At 38.5% G+C, this 18462-nt stretch overlaps 2 protein-coding genes across 8 annotated transcripts in view; one reads left to right on the plus strand and one right to left on the minus strand.

Moving 5' to 3' along the window:
- cd9a (CD9 molecule a) lies at positions 1-17139 on the plus strand. Of its 2 annotated transcripts, none has more exons than XM_088996010.1 (8): positions 1-354; positions 4106-4208; positions 7861-7958; positions 9897-9971; positions 10190-10291; positions 14313-14402; positions 15504-15587; positions 15658-17139. In XM_088996010.1, the coding sequence occupies exons 1-8, from the start codon at positions 286-288 to the stop codon at positions 15721-15723; spliced, it is 687 nt and encodes a 228-aa protein (XP_088852136.1). In that variant the 5' UTR covers positions 1-285; the 3' UTR covers positions 15724-17139. The 2 variants fall into 2 exon arrangements, with proteins under 2 accessions (XP_088852136.1, XP_088852137.1); XM_088996011.1 differs by lacking the exon at positions 1-354 and adding an exon at positions 2117-2267.
- The window catches only part of bbs10 (Bardet-Biedl syndrome 10), a 10883-nt gene continuing 6926 nt past the window's right edge, over positions 14506-18462 (minus strand). Inside the window, exons 5-7 of one of the 6 annotated variants that reach the window (XM_088996006.1) lie at positions 18380-18462; positions 18218-18300; positions 14506-14638 (exon numbers count right to left, since the gene is read on the minus strand). In XM_088996006.1, coding sequence (XP_088852132.1) covers positions 18265-18300; positions 18380-18462 — 119 coding nt within the window. In that variant the 3' untranslated portion in view covers positions 14506-14638; positions 18218-18264. Of the gene's footprint in view, positions 14639-16943 lie in introns of those variants that run through there. The other 5 variants (XR_016114940.1, XM_088996007.1, XM_088996005.1 and 2 more) reach the window with 5 other exon arrangements.

The following is an 18462-nucleotide window of genomic DNA, read 5'->3' on the forward strand; positions in this document are numbered from 1 at the left end:
TCAACAGGTCGTGCGACCGATTTAAACGAACGAGTCTGAATAACGTAATTGTAACCGACTCTTGAAAAGCGACGGAGTGCATTGACAGCCACTATATATTAAAAAAAAACTGAGAATTTAGTGCAGTCCGCCTTTTGCGCTGGGCTGGTTTTTTTTTCAGCCGGACGGACCACGACCAACGCGCACCAGCAGCGTCACGAGTGGAGAAGCGCTTGACTGGACGACCACGCCGGTTCGAATCCTCTCCTGCATTCACGAGTTTTATCGTCGTCGTTGTTCGTCGTCATGGCGGCGCTATCCGGAGGAGAGATGTGCATCAAATATTTGATGTTCGCCTTCAACCTAGTCTTCTGGGTGAGTGTGTTTAAAAACTAGAATCTATTTTGCTCGTGCTTTCGAGGTCTGTGTGGCGTGGGTCCCGAGTGGAAATATGCCCGTATTGTCGCAGGGTGTCCCAAGTGGGTAAAGATCGTTATTGTTATGATTCTTTTTATGATTTCAAGATTTTCACCGGATTTACACTATAATCCCAGGCGTGTGTGTAAACCCAGCGGGGTTGCTATTGTTGGTTGTAATCCTCCCCAGTGGCCAAGTGACCCATTTCCACGGAGCACCCCGACCGTTTACACGTTCTGCATTCAAAACTGATTTTAGAGGCGACTAGAGAGGGTTAATTATTTACACAGCCTGTCATTTATTGATTGTTGTGCACGGTCACGTGGCCAAGAGCAGTGCGCATGTCAGAGAGAGAGAGAGAGAGAGAGAGAGATCGTGTATGTCTTTGTGTGAAACGTGTGTGACGACACTGTATTTAGGCTCTCATGCACGCTATTTATGTCTCAGTGTCCCAGTAAACCTAAGGGGTGTGTCCCATGTGGGGGTGTTTGTTTATTTTGAACAGTATATGTTAAACTCAGTGTGTGCATGTGGGGGGGGGGGGGGCTGAAAAGATTTGGCCTTTTATGGTGATTTTCAGTTTTGCAGTTATTGATAGAAAGGCCCACAACGAGGCATCACAGGGAAGAAAGGCATCGTGTGTGTGTGTGTGTGTGTGCGCGCGCGTGTGTGTGTGTGTGTGTACGTGTGTGTGAAAGCAGAAGTAATCCACTGTGGAAATAAACACTGCTAAAAATATTCAGATGAATCATATGAATAGAAAACATGGAAAACACTTAATTTCAGAATTAGAATCATCTTTATTGCCAAGTATGTAGAACACACAAGGAATTTGTATCCGGTAGCTTATCGGTTCTAAAAGTGAAACTAATTTTATAATAATCATAATACATTACATTTTAAGCGCCTTTCAAAGCTCTCAGGGACAAGCATAGGTACTATACTAAATAAAATACAATCACAAATAGAATGCAATACTTGAACTTGGGCCACAAATATGAATATGTATCATTCTGTCATCTATTTATCTATTATACATTTTCCAGTAGATGGAATATTATTTACAGAGTGATATATTGAGCAATATTTTTATGAGTTTTGATTAATATAGTTCAGACGTTTTTCAAAATAAGCATGATGTATAAAGAACATACAATTGCTCAATGGATTGATTTTACTGTGTTTCATCAATACGATTCACAGATCATCAAAGTGGACATTACTTCTTGAAAGAACATACCAGCTATTATTATTATCGATCTATCTATCTATCTATCTATCTATCTATCTATCTATCTATCTATCTATCTATCTATCTATCTATCTATCTATCTATCTATCTATCTATCTGTCTATCTATCTATCTACCTACACACACACACACACACATATATATATATATATATATATATATATATATATATATATATATATATATATATATATATATATATATATATATATCGATATATATATATATATATATATATATATATATATATATATATATCTTAGCTAACTGCCTGCAGCTTCTCGCACAGGAGTCATCATAGGCGGAATCTATGCAAGCGTAGAACAAACGGAGGAAGGAACATGGGCAGGCTTTAAATCGGGAGACCAGTTTGTTGAGTAGGCCCTAATGTTCTCGCCACTCCCCAAGTGTGCAGTCAGGCAACAAAAGGCGTGTCGTTTTCAGAACGCTTTCACTTCCACACACCTCATTCTAGTTTTTATTTTCACTTCACGCTCGCTTCACAACACTGCTTCCTCCTTGGATTATCAACTTTGTTAACTAATCCGTCAGCATGGCTGTTGTTGGGGGGATCAAGTGCATCAAGTATCTCATGTTTATATTCAACTTGTTCTTCTGGGTAGGTGTTCTTTTTTTCCCCTGTGACTTAGGTTGAGTTTAAGCGCTAGTTTAGACTCAAAAGAGGAGACGTGGGTTCTTCAATGTTTTTTTTGTGTGTCAAAATGAAGGAGAAGCATACAGTACGGTTACACGTTACAGATCAGCGTGTTTCCATTTATGGCATGTGTTCACTGTCAGTGAATGTTAAGTTCGACAGTCATGTTCAAGCATGTGAGCTCAAATCAAAATGGCTTTGCGCATAGATTACTATCTGCTGGAGGAATTGCGGCAAAACCACACACACACACACACACACACACACACACACACACACACACACACAAACACACACAAACACGAACATAAAGTATATGTTATATTACGTATGCCAACACAACCTAAGCGCCAAAACAACAAGTTCATTAAGTCATTCACTGTCAGACATGCAAAAATGGGCCCAGTACAGCGCCAGGGTTTTTGTCATTGTCACTTGAATTCCAGGAGCCACAGAATATTGAGTAAAGGACTACATAAACATTCTGTAACTGTATGACGCTTCGTACTGATGTCACAAACGTTTATTGTGAAACACCTGGAACACCTTGAAAACTAAAGGACATTTAAAAACAACATTTAATATTATAATAAGTTCGACAAGACATACAGTAAATAAGCAAATTAATAACATACCGTGTGCACCTTATAAACCGAAAGTAGATGAACTTTGACGACGTAGACTTGAGACTGTCGTTCTCCCTCTCGCAATTACTCACGTTCTGTCTCGAGCGATTACTCTGGTACATCGAAACACATGACAAAGAAGCGGAAGTGATCATGATAAAACATTATAAATAAAGTATTGAAGACGATTTTCAGAAAAAACACACATATAAAGGCTTACATAGAAACGTTAAACACTTTGACAAAACAAGACCAAATAATTTATATTTTTGTTGTCATGGCAACCAATGACAATATTCCCGCCAGTTACACATTCAATGCATATAAGAAACCTCGGACTCTCTTCTTTCATCAGAAAAGAGAGTGTTAAGTCCTAAATGATATGGGTCTGGAGTTGTATGAGCTAGAAATGAGGGTGGCTGTCCAAAATACAATGCAAGACAAACATAATGGTTTATATAGTGCTTGAACAAAAAACATTATTTTGGTGTTATCTTCATGGGAAGGCGCTGTTTAAGTGAGTTGTTTTATTGAGACTAAAGTAGAGCATTGCCGGAGTCTTGCATGCCCAGAACTATGTTGATGAGACTTGATGAGTTCCATTTACAGAAAAGTTTCATTTTGTCACATCGCTTGGCAATTATATAGTCTTCATTCTATTGGATTGGATTGGATATGCCTTTATTAGTCTCACAGTGGAGAAATTTACATTTCACAGCAGCAAAGTGATGAAAGGAATGAAAGTAGAAAAACACGTTTCCATTTATAACTTTATTTTATTTATTGTATTCTATTTGTGATTGTATTTTATTTATTATCATACCTATGCTTGTCTGTGACTGTAAAGTGTCCTTGAGAACTTTGAAAGGCGCTTAAAATGAAATGTATTATTAATGTATTATTATTATTTATGTATATATTTATTTATTTATTCATTTATTTAGTTATGTATCTATTTATTTCACAGTTTGCAGTATATTAATGGGGGTGGTATGTTTACTTTTTGGAAAACCCTTTTGGGGGTGGTGTGTCATGAGATTTCCCAACGTAAAATATGTGCCTAAGGTTAATAGTCAGGGAAGCACTAAATTAGATCAAGCAAGTTTATCAAATGAAGTGTCCTGTGTTTAGGATTATGCCAAATGAGCTAAAATCTCGTTTGTTTGTTTGCTTCAGCTCGCAGGCACTGCTGTCTTTGCCATCGGCCTGTGGTTACGATTAGACCCCAAGACCAAAGGCTTATTTGAAGGACAAGACTCTCCATATGTATTTTACACCGGTAAGAGATTTTCCCGCACATATGCTCAGTTTCAAATTACTATTCAGCTCGGTTTGAGTATATTTTGTTCAATGAGGACTAGGTACTTTATTTTCCCTGCTCACATCCACTACAAGTGATGTGGGAATCTTTAAATGCGGACTTTCCATTAAGTTACATTAAGTTTTCGCAAAGGAAGTCTCGGTAGCGCTCATGACACTTTATCTTTCACTTTACGGAAACACTTTATCACAAAGCCACTAAATTACACTCGTCAATATCTGCAGATGTTTCTGGAAACAAATGCCTCTTACCTTAAAGTCAAAAACTCAGTGAAACGTACATATATGCATGCGTCCGACGCATGCAACACTCTTAGCATCCCATGCTAACGATTCAACGTTGTTCAGAGCCCGGCTGCCAAAACATAAGTAGATAAACTGTTTGGTTATAAACGTAGAAAGTTCAGAGTGCTTGTTTCAAAACACGTTTTAAAAAATAGGTGTACCTACATACCTGTCACCGGCCGTATTTTGCCGTATTCTGCTCGATTTGTACACATTTTAGATGTGCACGGCATACAAGAAAGTTTGTACGGGAAACGCAAAAAATATTACGTAATTTTGAGATATTTTCGTTTTAGTTTTCTTCATTAAATATTTGCAGTAATGTTAATTATAACAAATATCGCTCCTCGTAAAAAGTCAAGTCGACCACTGAGAAAATAAGTCCGTGCGAAAAGTCTTGAGAAGAAAAAAAAGTTCAGAGAAGACACGTTCAAATCAAATGGAATTTTATTTTGAAATAAATGAAACATTTTACCGTGTTTTTTTGATGTAATATCTTTCATATTTTTGATAAACATTATACACCGTAAGAACACCAATTCAAATTAGTTTTTCTCCACAGCATAAAAGCCACAATGCTCTACAACAAAGAACAAACTTGATTATTGCTAGAAATATGTTGTAACTTGTTAAAAGTATTCATGTTTACATGTGAAATTTTCTTAATAAAATTGCACAATGGAATATTACACACGCATGTTTTTTTCTCAATAAGTTCGACAAGACATACAGTAAATAAGCAAATTAATAACATACCGTGTGCACCTTATAAACCGAAAGTAGATGAACTTTGACGACGTAGACTTGAGACTGTCGTTCTCTCTCTCGCAATTACTCACGTTCTGTCTCGAGCGATTACTCTGGTACATCGAAACACATGACAAAGAAGCGGAAGTGATCATGATAAAACATTATAAATAAAGTATTGAAGACGATTTTCAGAAAAAAACACACATATAAAGGCTCACATAGAAACGTTAAACACTTTGGTAAAACAAGACCAAATAATTTATATTTTTGTTGTCATGGCAACCAATGACAATATTCCCGCCAGTTACACATTCAATGCATCATAAGAAACCTCGGACTCTCTTCTTTCATCAGAAAAGAGAGTGTTAATTCCTAAATGATATGGGTCTGGAGTTGTATGAGCTAGAAATGAGGGTGGCTGTCCAAAATACAATGCAAGACAAACATAATGGTTTATATAGTGCTTGAACAAAAAACATTATTTTGGTGTTATCTTCATGGGAAGGCGCTGTTTAAGTGAGTTGTTTTATTGAGACTAAAGTCGAGCATTGCCGGAGTCTTGCATGCCCAGAACTATGTTGATGAGACTTGATGAGTTCCATTTACAGAAAAGTTTCATTTTGTCACATCGCTTGGCAATTATATAGTCTTCATTCTATTGGATTGGATATGCCTTTATTAGTCTCACAGTGGAGAAATTTACATTTCACAGCAGCAAAGTGATGAAAGGAATGAAAGTAGAAAAACACATTTCCATTTATAACTTTATTTTATTTATTGTATTCTATTTGTGATTGTATTTTATTTATTATCATACCTATGCTTGTCTGTGACTGTAAAGTGTCCTTGAGAACTTTGAAAGGCGCTTAAAATGAAATGTATTATTAATGTATTATTATTATTTATGTATATATTTATTTATTTATTCATTTATTTAGTTATGTATCTATTTATTTCACAGTTTGCAGTATATTAATGGGGGTGGTATGTTTACTTTTTGGAAAACCCTTTTGGGGGTGGTGTGTCATGAGATTTCCCAACGTAAAATATGTGCCTAAGGTTAATAGTCAGGGAAGCACTAAATTAGATCAAGCAAGTTTATCAAATGAAGTGTCCTGTGTTTAGGATTATGCCAAATGAGCTAAAATCTCGTTCGTTTGTTTGTTTGCTTCAGCTCGCAGGCACTGCTGTCTTTGCCATCGGCCTGTGGTTACGATTAGACCCCAAGACCAAAGGCTTATTTGAAGGACAAGACTCTCCATATGTATTTTACACCGGTAAGAGATTTTCCCGCACATATGCTCAGTTTCAAATTACTATTCAGCTCGGTTTGAGTATATTTTGTTCAATGAGGACTAGGTACTTTATTTTCCCTGCTCACATCCACTACAAGTGATGTGGGAATCTTTAAATGCGGACTTTCCATTAAGTTACATTAAGTTTTCGCAAAGGAAGTCTCGGTAGCGCTCATGACACTTTATCTTTCACTTTACGGAAACACTTTATCACAAAGCCACTAAATTACACTCGTCAATATCTGCAGATGTTTCTGGAAACAAATGCCTCTTACCTTAAAGTCAAAAACTCAGTGAAACGTACATATATGCATGCGTCCGACGCATGCAACACTCTTAGCATCCCATGCTAACGATTCAACGTTGTTCAGAGCCCGGCTGCCAAAACATAAGTAGATAAACTGTTTGGTTATAAACGTAGAAAGTTCAGAGTGCTTGTTTCAAAACACGTTTTAAAAAATAGGTGTACCTACATACCTGTCACCGGCCGTATTTTGCCGTATTCTGCTCGATTTGTACACATTTTAGATGTGCACGGCATACAAGAAAGTTTGTACGGGAAACGCAAAAAATATTACGTAATTTTGAGATATTTTCGTTTTAGTTTTCTTCATTAAATATTTGCAGTAATGTTAATTATAACAAATATCGCTCCTCGTAAAAAGTCAAGTCGACCACTGAGAAAATAAGTCCGTGCGAAAAGTCTTGAGAAGAAAAAAAAGTTCAGAGAAGACACGTTCAAATCAAATGGAATTTTATTTTGAAATAAATGAAACATTTTACCGTGTTTTTTTGATGTAATATCTTTCATATTTTTGATAAACATTATACACCGTAAGAACACCAATTCAAATTAGTTTTTCTCCACAGCATAAAAGCCACAATGCTCTACAACAAAGAACAAACTTGATTATTGCTAGAAATATGTTGTAACTTGTTAAAAGTATTCATGTTTACATGTGAAATTTTCTTAATAAAATTGCACAATGGAATATTACACACGCATGTTTTTTTCTCAGTAAGGAAAAATTGAGCCGTTAGTAAGGTCACAGTGTCTCGCAGGTTGACAGGTATACTTACCTAGTTTAGCTGCATACTAATGGGGGCGGACCAGAGAATCAACCATTTTGTACACAAGCATGTAAACATGTAAATGATGTTTCCTGACTGACAGCCTACCTCCCCCCAAAAAATCGATCCCTTAGACCAGCAATCAATGGGCTTATTTGAGTCAAAAGACAGTTTTAATGTTTGTTTTTTTTTTTTGGTGTGCGTGGACAGGTGTGTACATCTTGATCGGAGCTGGAGCGCTAATGATGGTGGTAGGATTTCTTGGATGTTGTGGTGCCATCCAGGAGTCTCCCTGCATGCTGGGACTGGTTTGTATCAGCACATTAGTGTGTAATTTTATTTCATTAGTCTAGAAATGATTATTTGTTATTAACTACTAAAAATGGATCTTTGTGCCACTATGCACATAAAAAAGAAATGCTCTTAAACTATGTAAATTTGTGAATAATGCAACGGCTGCACAATTAATAGTAAAACACGGAAGTGATCCCTAAGGTGAAAAATATCTTTGACTTCAGCCTTCAAGAGGAGACAAAGCTTCAAGACTTGAGCAGGAATTCAGCTTCTGAATTGACGAAATGTCCTTTAGAAGCTTGAATACAGCCATTTTGAATTTTGGAATTTATTAACTCAGTCACTGCCAGACGTGCAAAAATATGTCCACTTCCCAGCCAGGGTTTTTGTCATCGTCACTCAAATTTTAAGATCCACAGAATATTGTGTTTTAGGACTACATAAACATTCAATGCAGCATAAAAAAAACTTAGACTCTCTTTCATCAGAAAAAAAGAGTTAATTCCTAAATTATATACTTCTGGAGTAATTTAAGCTTGAAATCAGGGCAGCTGTCCAAAATACAATGCAAGACATACATATTGGTTTATATAGACCTTTAACAACAACTGAAGCTGGAACAAAGTGCAAATATGGAAAAAGGGGAAATGCTGCCCCGTTGTGGAAGGCGAAAAACATTGCCAGAGGTGTGGCCAGCGCTTTATCGGCACCCAAGGAAGATAAAACAAAACCCAAACTAATTCGGGAATGGCGCTCTCCGTCATATTTTTAATTCCCGAATAAATTCGTGAATGGCAGGTGAATGAGTTAATAAAGGTCAGGTGGGATAGCAAACGGGAACACCAAATGACATTTTATTCAGTTACGCAAAATATCAATCCTATCTTTCCAATCCGGTACCTTTGAAATACAGTGATACCTCGGTTTACAAACCCTTTGGCTTACGAACTTTTCGGTTTACGAACATTAAATTTATGAAAATTTGACCTTGACATACAAACAATTTTTCGGGATACAGTCGTTCGCGAACGAGCCCGTTCTCCAAAAATAAAATGGCAGCCGGCTTGTTTGGTCTTCGGTTAAAGCCACGTGATTGGTCAAGAACGCAGCAGTGAGAGGAGGTGGTTTAAACATTAAAGAGACAGGCAGACAACAGAGAGAGTGACAAAATGTATAGAAAACAGTGAAATTTGGACTCCTTTCAACTTTGATAGTTCAAATGCAGAGTGTAGACTGCAAGGTTAAAATATCCCATCAATCAGGCTCCACAAATAACCCGCACGAGCCATCAGTTCAATTTGAAATGAAAAGACAAGCAAGGGAACCAGCAATTAATGATGTTTCTAGTGTGTCTGCTTGCATCTGTTGCTGTTGCATTATCACAACTTCCAAGATGTACAACCCAGAGCTCCTTGAGACATTTCATGCAAAAAGCTATCCATTCCATAAAGCCATCAACGACTTTACTATATAGTACAGTTCATTTCTTTAATTATAATACCATCGCACATTTATTATACATAAAATAAGGTATATTTTGTGTAGTTTTAAGGCTTAGAAAAATTACAAAGTAGAAAATTATGTTTTATAGGGACCTGGGAACGGATTATTCTCATTTTAATGGTTTCCTATGGGAAATTCATTTTTGGGATACACACTTTTCGCTTTACACACTGTCTGGGAACCATTTGAGTTCATAAGCCAAGGTATCACTGTAGCTGTAGTTTCATCCCAAGGCCATCCCACAGGGTTAAATGTTGCTGTTGTTCACTTCCTGTGTGGCCTAGTCATCGCCTCCCCTCTGGCCTTAATCGGCTTGTACTAAATCTCCCAGTTGGAGGGGTCGATGTAAATCAAGTTCAATCGCTCTCAGATAACTTGACTTGCGTGTGCCATAAAGATGCATGTGCGCGCGTGCACATGCATTCTAACTCCTTTTATCCTTGATATAGTTTTTCTTCTTCCTGCTGATCATTTTTGCCATTGAAGTGGCTGCTGGCATCTGGGGATTTTCCAACCAGAGCAAGGTAAGTCTCAAGTGCCAGAATTGTACTTGCCAGACACAACAAAGTTAAACAAGCATAGGTACTATAATAAATAAAATACAATCACAAAATAGAATACAATCAATAAAATTCAATTACAAATAGAAACAAGAGAAAGAGCTACACAGAAAATGCAATTTGAAATAGTCCTGTAAGAAGGGCAAAAAGTGAATTATTTTCTTTGCTGACTTTCCCGACAGGTGGTGGATGACATTACCACATTCTACCACCAGACCTACAACAACTACAAGGAGACAAAGGATGAGCGTCTCCGAGAGACTCTGCGTGTGATTCAAACTGGCGTGAGTTTTTTTTTTTTTTTTTCATTTACAGACGCTCCCTAACTTACGATTGAAGCTGTAAAATTCTTACTAAAAACTCATTCACTGCCAATCACGAATTTTTTCGGTAATTGAAAGTATGACAGAGCGCCAGTCCCGAATTTTCCGGGTTTAGTTTTTTTCATGCTTGGGTGCTAATAAAGCGCTGGCCATGGTCTTTGGCAATGTTGGCAATGCAGCATTTCCCTTTTTTCAAATGTTTGTTCCAGCTTCAGCTGTTGTTCAAGCACCACATAAGCCAATACAGTGATACCTCGGTTTACAAACCCTTTAGCTCACAAACATTTTGCCCTACGAACATTAAATTCGTGAGAATATAATCTTGGCATCCAAACTACTTTTCGGCGGATGAACCAAACTACACAGCGCCACGGTGGCTGGCGGACTAGTTTTCAGCGGATGAACACCAAATTACACGGTGTCAGACACGGTGGCGGCTGACTAGTTTTCCACACCCCCTTTGAGTGCAGATGTGGTTTGCTATCGAGTGGAGTACATTTGCTTTTATGGGACCGGAAAAGACCCCACCACAGGCTAGTGTTACGCCAAAGAGGACACAAAAGAAAATTACGGTCGAGCAGAAGAAGGAGATAATCGAAAAACACGAACGAGGTGTGCATTTGTATGACTTAGCGTCCCAGTAGCAGTATGCTAAGTCGACCATTGCTACGTGTGGCTAAGGGTGTTTCTGTGTTGTCTAAGCAACGGTCTCAGGCAATCGAAGAGGTTGAAAAACTTCTGTTGATTTGGATTAACGAAAAGCATCTAGCAGGGACAGTGTGAGTGAGGGTATTGTCACTGAGAAAGCAAGGCAACTTCACTCGGATATCATCGAGAGGCAACTAAATCAACAAAAATATTAATCCCATCTTTCCAATCCGGTACCTTTGAAATACAGTGATACCTCGGTTTACAAACCCTTTGGCTTACGAACTTTTCGGTTTACGAACATTAAATTTATTGATTAATGAATTTATGAAAATTTGACCTTGACATACAAACAATTTTTCGGGATACAGTCGTTCGCGAACGAGCCCATTCTCCAAAAATAAAATGGCAGCCGGCTTGTTTGGTCTTCGGTTAAAGCCACGTGATTGGTCAAGAACGCAGCAGTGAGAGGAGGTGGTTTAAACATTAAAGAGACAGGCAGACAACAGAGAGAGTGACAAAATGTATAGAAAACAGTGAAATTTGGACTCCTTTCAACTTTGATAGTTCAAATGCAGAGTGTAGACTGCAAGGTTAAAATATCCCATCAATCAGGCTCCACAAATAACCCGCACGAGCCATCAGTTCAATTTGAAATGAAAAGACAAGCAAGGGAACCAGCAATTAATGATGTTTCTAGTGTGTCTGCTTGCATCTGTTGCTGTTGCATTATCACAACTTCCAAGATGTACAACCCAGAGCTCCTTGAGACATTTTATGCAAAAAGCTATCCATTCCATAAAGCCATCAACGACTTTACTATATAGTACAGTTTATTTCTTTAATTATAATACCATCGCACATTTATTATACATAAAATAAGGTATGTTTTGTGTAGTTTTAAGGCTTAGAAAAATTACAAAGTAGAAAATTATGTTTTATGGGGACCTAGGAACGGATTAGTCTCATTTTAATGGTTTCCTATGGGAAATTCATTTTTGGGATACACACTTTTCGCTTTACACACTGTCTGGGAATCATTTGAGTTCATAAGCCAAGGTATCACTGTAGCTGTAGTTTCATCCCAAGGCCATCCCACAGGGTTAAATGTTGCTGTTGTTCACTTCCTGTGTGGCCGAGTCATCGCCTCCCCTCTGGCCTTAATCGGCTTGTACTAAATCTCCCAGTTGGAGGGGTCGATGTAAATCAAGTTCAATCCCTCTCAGATAACTTGACTTGCGTGTGCCATAAAGACACGCGCGCACATGCATTCTAACTCCTTTTATCCTTGATATAGTTTTTCTTCTTCCTGCTGATCATTTTTGCCATTGAAGTGGCTGCTGGCATCTGGGGATTTTCCAACCAGAGCAAGGTAAGTCTCAAGTGCCAGAATTGTACTTGCCGGACACAACAAAGTTAAACAAGCATAGGTACTATAATAAATAAAATACAATCACAAAATAGAATACAATCAATAAAATTCAATTACAAATAGAAACAAGAGAAAGAGCTACACAGAAAATGCCATTTGAAATAGTCCTGTAAGAAGGGCAAAAAGTGAATTATTTTCTTTGCTGACTTTCCCGACAGGTGGTGGATGACATTACCACATTCTACCACCAGACCTACAACAACTACAAGGAGACAAAGGATGAGCGTCTCCGAGAGACTCTGCGTGTGATTCAAACTGGCGTGAGTTTTTTTTTTTTCATTTACAGACGCTCCCTAATTTACGATTGAAGCTGTAAAATTCTTACTAAAAACTCATTCACTGCCAATCACGAATTTTTTTGGTAATTGAAAGTATGACAGAGCGCCAGTCCCGAATTTTCCGGGTTTAGTTTTTTTTCATGCTTGGGTGCTAATAAAGCGCTGGCCATGGTCTTTGGCAATGTTGGCAATGCAGCATTTCCCTTTTTTCAAATGTTTGTTCCAGCTTCAGCTGTTGTTCAAGCACCACATAAGCCAATACAGTGATACCTCGGCTTACAAACCCTTTAGCTCACAAACATTTTGCCCTACGAACATTAAATTCGTGAGAATATAATCTTGGCATCCAAACTACTTTTCGGCGGATGAACCAAACTACACAGCGCCACGGTGGCTGGCGGACTAGTTTTCAGCGGATGAACACCAAATTACACGGTGTCAGCCACGGTGGTGGCTGACTAGTTTTCCACACCCCCTTTGAGTGCAGATGTGGTTTGCTATCGAGTGGAGTACATTTGCTTTTATGGGACCGGAAAAGACCCCACCACAGGCTAGTGTTAAGCCAAAGAGGACACAAAAGAAAATTACGGTCGAGCAGAAGAAGGAGATAATCGAAAAACACGAACGAGGTGTGCATTTGTATGACTTAGCGTCCCAGTAGCAGTATGCTAAGTCGACCATTGCTACGTGTGGCTAAGGGTGTTTCTGTGTTGTCTAAGCAACGGTCTCAGGCAATCGAAGAGGTTGAAAAACTTCTGTTGATTTGGATTAACGAAAAGCATCTAGCAGGGACAGTGTGAGTGAGGGTATTGTCACTGAGAAAGCAAGGCAACTTCACTCGGATATCATCGAGAGGCAACTAAATCAACAACCATCACAAAGATAAATAAAATGACTTTATTGTACAGTCCAGTTTATTTCTTTAATTACAATACAATAGCACATTTATTATACATAAAATAAGGTATACTTTATGTAGTTTTAAGGCTTATTTAGTAGAAAATTATATTTTATGGGGACCTGGGAACAGATTATTCTCATTTTAATTATTTCTTATGCGAAATGAATGTTTGGCAGACGGACTTTTCACCTTACACACATTTTTTGGGAACCAATTAAGTTCGTAAGATGGGGTATCACTGTATGTATGTATTGTATTGTATTGTATTTTGGACAGCCGCCCTCATTTCAAGCTCATATAACTCCAGATCCATATAATTTAGGAATCAATTCTTTTTTTCTGATGAAAGAAGAGATTCTAAGGTTTCTTACACTGCATTTAATGTTTATGTAGTCCTAGAACACTGTGGGTCCTGGAATTCAAGTGACAATAACATAAACCCTGGCACTGGAGTGGACACATTTTTGCAAATCGTCTGGCAGTGAATAAGTTAATGATGATTTGCTCAAAACAATACAGTTTATCAATTTGAACATCACATATCTGGTCTTTGTTGCCCATTAAATTAAATGTTTTCAAACGCATAAAGCTATCAATCCCATGATTAACAGACACCATGTGTTTGCATGCGGTCAATATAACATTGTTGCTTAACAACAAGAGGCAATGAGAGGGAAAAATAAAACAACTGTCGTTGAAATGATATGTGTTGTCTTGTTCCAGCTCAATTGTTGCGGTCCAACTGCCGCTGTCTTTGATGGTGCCAAAGACACGTGTCCTCAAGGAGACCTACTTGAGAAGCTTATCATCAAGGTACGAGCGCAACAGCGCGCTTAAAGGACAACCAACTTTTTTGTGTCCTAACTGAACAAAAAAAAACGTTTTATTGCATCTAAAATACCCAAAACACGCAGGCAGTCAAATGCTAAACACCAATAAAAATGACTTTAAGTGTCGAAAAACTACTTCAAATTGAAACCGGAAGTGGCCAGTTTCAGAAGGTCCCGCCCCCTTGTTCGTGATGTCACGCCAGGACGTCTTGCCATGCTCTAGAATCAAAACAATGGCTTCAGATTCGGAGAAGATGCTTTCTTGTTGCTCATCCAGTTATGAATATGATTCAAATAGTTCCGAAGAGGAAAGCATAAATGTTTGCAATCGATTACAAAAATTATTTGTGTCATTTTGAGGTATCTGGAAATGTTGCACCCAAAAAAGGCAGTAGATGGTGACAAAGCTCTGTGGAAATGGGCGGATTTTTTTCTTGTGGGGATTTTTGTCAGCGAATATCAAATAGTTTTGGGTGCAACACACATGGATTCACCATCGCGTTATTTATGTTTTCCTTCAAATTTCGCCATCAACACGGATCAAGTTTTCAGACCAAACAAAGTACCGCAAAATGCATTGATGTGATGAAAGGACTGCTACAGTGTGTCCTTTCTCGGTCAGGGGCGTTCCTTCCGTGACGTGACGTCAGGACTCGTCACCAACTCAAAAACAAGACTTCCGGAATATTCGGCGCGAGTCTTAAAACGTAAAATATAGCTATATGCGGTGGAATCTTTGTAAAATACGCTCAGTAGAAGTCATTTGAAGCCATTTTACAAATTATGGACACAACTTGTCCGGAGGCGTGTCGGTTGTCCTTTAAAGGACAACCGACACCATTTTTTGGTTTCCTTACTGAGTGAGCAATGGCGTCATGACAAATGTCAAAAACTCATAATGATGGTGTGGGGCCGACGGCTTTCCATCGCAGACGCATTCCTTCAGCCTTCTTGCTGTGGTTTCTATGGCAACAATGATTTTACTAGAATTCTTGTTACGCCCGTCAATTCCTTTCGCTCAAAGTCTGGGGCGGTTAAAATAAAAGCCCAAATCAATCTCTGTGTTCTTTTTCTTGTATTGCAGAGCTGCCCCGATGCCATCGAAGAAGTATTTGATTCCAAGTTGCACATTATAGGAGGAGTGGGCATAACCATCGGGGTCATTATGGTAAGAAACAATTGCCCCCGTCATGCCATGAAAAGAGAATGTCGAAAAATCAGTTTATCTCTCTTGGCAGGTGTTTGGGATGATCTTTAGCATGCTCCTGTGTTGCGCCATCAAGAAATCTCGGGAGGTGGTGTGACACCCGTCAACGCGTTACCGAGTCCTCGTTAATGTTGCATGATGTCATTCCCGTGGCCACCCCCCTCCGACCCCCACTGCAAGTAGAAACATTGTTTGTTCAATTGGGGCGGAGGGGGGGGGGGGGGGGGGGTTGTCTTATGTCTTTGTGGATGTCAGGCCCAGCTATAAAATGGGTGCCATCTGTGCTTGAGTGAGAAATATCCCTCAGTGAGGTCACGTGATTGCATTTAGTGCTTGTGAAAACGATCTGAAAAGAAGATCAGCTCATCGATCACTTCTCTTTTGAGGCCTCAACGAATTGTGGACCGCAGCTGGATAAGTCCTGACACCTTTTCAGCAGAATGCATCATCTGCTAAAGGAATGGATGAATTACAGTGATACCTCGGTTTATGAACCCTTTGGCTTATGAACTTTTCGGTTTACGAATGTTAAATGTATGAAAATTTTACCTTGGCATACGAACTTTTTTCGTACACGGAGCTGCCTCCTTGAGTGATGTGTTGTTCGCGAACGAGCCCGTTCTTCTAACAACACAATGGCAGCTGACTGTTTTTGTCCTCTATTCCCCGCCGTCTTCGGTTCAAGCCACGTGATTGTTCGAGATCACAGCATTGAGGGGAGGTGGTTTAAACATTAAAGAGAGAGGCAGATAACAGTGAGAGTTTCAACTTTGATAGCTCAAAGGCAGAGTGTAGACTGCAAGGTTAAAATATCCCATCAATCAGGCCCCACAAACAACCCGCACAAGCCATCTGTACACTTGATGCAAAAAGCTATCTACCCAGCTAAACAGAACAGAATTGATGAGGAACTACATAAAATTTCGCAGAGAAAGCACGTTCCTAATCAAGTGTTTAATGCTAAACCAGCCACTCCATTCCATCAAGTCATCAACGACCATCACAAAGGTGAATAAAACCACTTTATTATATAGTACAGTTTATTTCTTTAATTATAATACCACAGCACATTTATTATACATAAAATAAGGTACATTTTGTGTAGTTTTAAGGCTTAGAAAATAAGAAAGTAGTATGTAAAAAGTAAAAGTATGTTTTATGGGGACCTAGGAACTGATTATTCTCATTTTAATGGTTTCCGATGGGAAATTAATTTTTGGGATACACACTTTTCGCCTTACACACTCTGTCTGGGAACCAATTAAGTTCGTAAGCCAAGGTATCACTGTACTTTGAACTACTTTTTTTCTTATTAAGAATCAAGTGTTATCCTTTGTGACAATTTTGTTGGCTCACCTCTTTCTATAAATGCCTCTTTTGGTCATGTTTTGTTTATTCTGCCATCTTTCTATCAGAACGTGTCATGGTATGTATTTTCAAAATACTTTTTCATCCTATTGAAATTGGTTGATTCATGTCGTACGAAGAGTCAAATAAACCAAAATTGAGTTGAGTCTTGACTTTTTTTTTTAACTTATATGGTTATTGTAAGCGCACGTTTTATTTTAAGACTGACTTTTCTCAATCTTTAGCAGCCATTTGTTGAGCTCCATGAAATCGGTCTGACGAGTGTTGTCGTTTGAAAATGACGTCACGATCAGACGCACGCAAGTGTCATCATGAGCGCCGTCCGAGTCAGTCGCTGGATCACGGTACACACCTTTCATGTTAAGTTTCAGAAATCATAAATCGGGAGATTTTCGTACTCGTGATTCTGTGGTGCGTGTTAAAATAATGTGAGCGTTACAAAAGTGTCAATTAGAAGTAAATAAAACACAAAAATGCTTTCATTATTTTTACATTCATTTTGTATAAAATGTAGTTTTTTTCTTTTGTTTCACATTATAAACATACATGTGAACCTATAGCTTCCCTTATAAATGATTACAACTCCCGTATAAAAGTTGTCGTACGTTATTTGAAAAAAAAAAAACGCTAACAAACGCGGAAATGTAGACAATTTACTGCGCATGCGCACATTGTGCCTTAATCCGACTGTACGCAGCGAGAAAAAAAATATAGGGTGTATAAACAATTGAGGATTACTTTTGCTGTTTTGCCGTCTAAAAGTTGTACTACGCCGTATATTATTTTAATTGATAAAGAAACGTATACAATACGGGGAAAACATAATTTGACATGTATGTAAATGAACTGTTACGGTCTATATTGTGTCAGTAGTTGCTTTATAAAGTGAGTATTTTGGTCAAAATCGGAAGTCTTCCGACCAAATCGTGACACTTAACATGTATGCTACTGCTTTAGTGGCCATTTCCTTCGCCTCAATGAAATCGGCCAGACGAGTGATTTCGTTTGTAAATGACGTCAGGCCAGGCGCAAGATAGTGACGTCATTACGAACGCTGTACGAGTCACGGTTGCTGGATTCACGGTTACCCTTGTCAGGCCACTGCTAACGCATTTTGGCAATTAGCGAATAATGTAAAATACTTGATGAGGCAGCGGGTACTTCTGTAAAAAGAACATTTGTAAGATAAGAAATGAAGTCCATTTTCCATAATACAGTCATACCTTGGCTGAAGATAACACCGACTTTTCCATACGAGTTGTGGCTCACTTCATTTCTTCTTTTGTGCAACATTTGAGGCAGATGACTGCAAAGAAAAGCTTATTTTGTTCTTATCTTCTTAAAAACTCATGACTTTGCTTTATATAAACTCCTAGGAGAAATACCCCTGGCGCGGGTGTGATTAGAGGACGGGGAAGTCCACAGTGATTTGGTTGTTGACAGTCAGACCTCCGCCCACAGGCCCCTG

This window comes from Hippocampus bargibanti, linkage group LG05 (genome assembly GCF_051943395.1).
Source record: "Hippocampus bargibanti isolate YZ-2025 linkage group LG05, ASM5194339v1, whole genome shotgun sequence".
In the NCBI taxonomy this organism is placed as follows: domain Eukaryota; kingdom Metazoa; phylum Chordata; class Actinopteri; order Syngnathiformes; family Syngnathidae; genus Hippocampus; species Hippocampus bargibanti.

Bases quoted from the DNA above. Each gene is read 5' to 3' on its own strand.
- cd9a (XM_088996010.1), top strand. From the start codon at position 286: ATGGCGGCGCTATCCGGAGGAGAGATGTGCATCAAATATTTGATGTTC. The intron at 4,209-7,860 runs GTAAGAGATTTT...GTGCGTGGACAG, and splicing joins TCCATATGTATTTTACACCG to GTGTGTACATCTTGATCGGA. The intron at 14,403-15,503 runs GTACGAGCGCAA...CTTGTATTGCAG, and splicing joins TTGAGAAGCTTATCATCAAG to AGCTGCCCCGATGCCATCGA.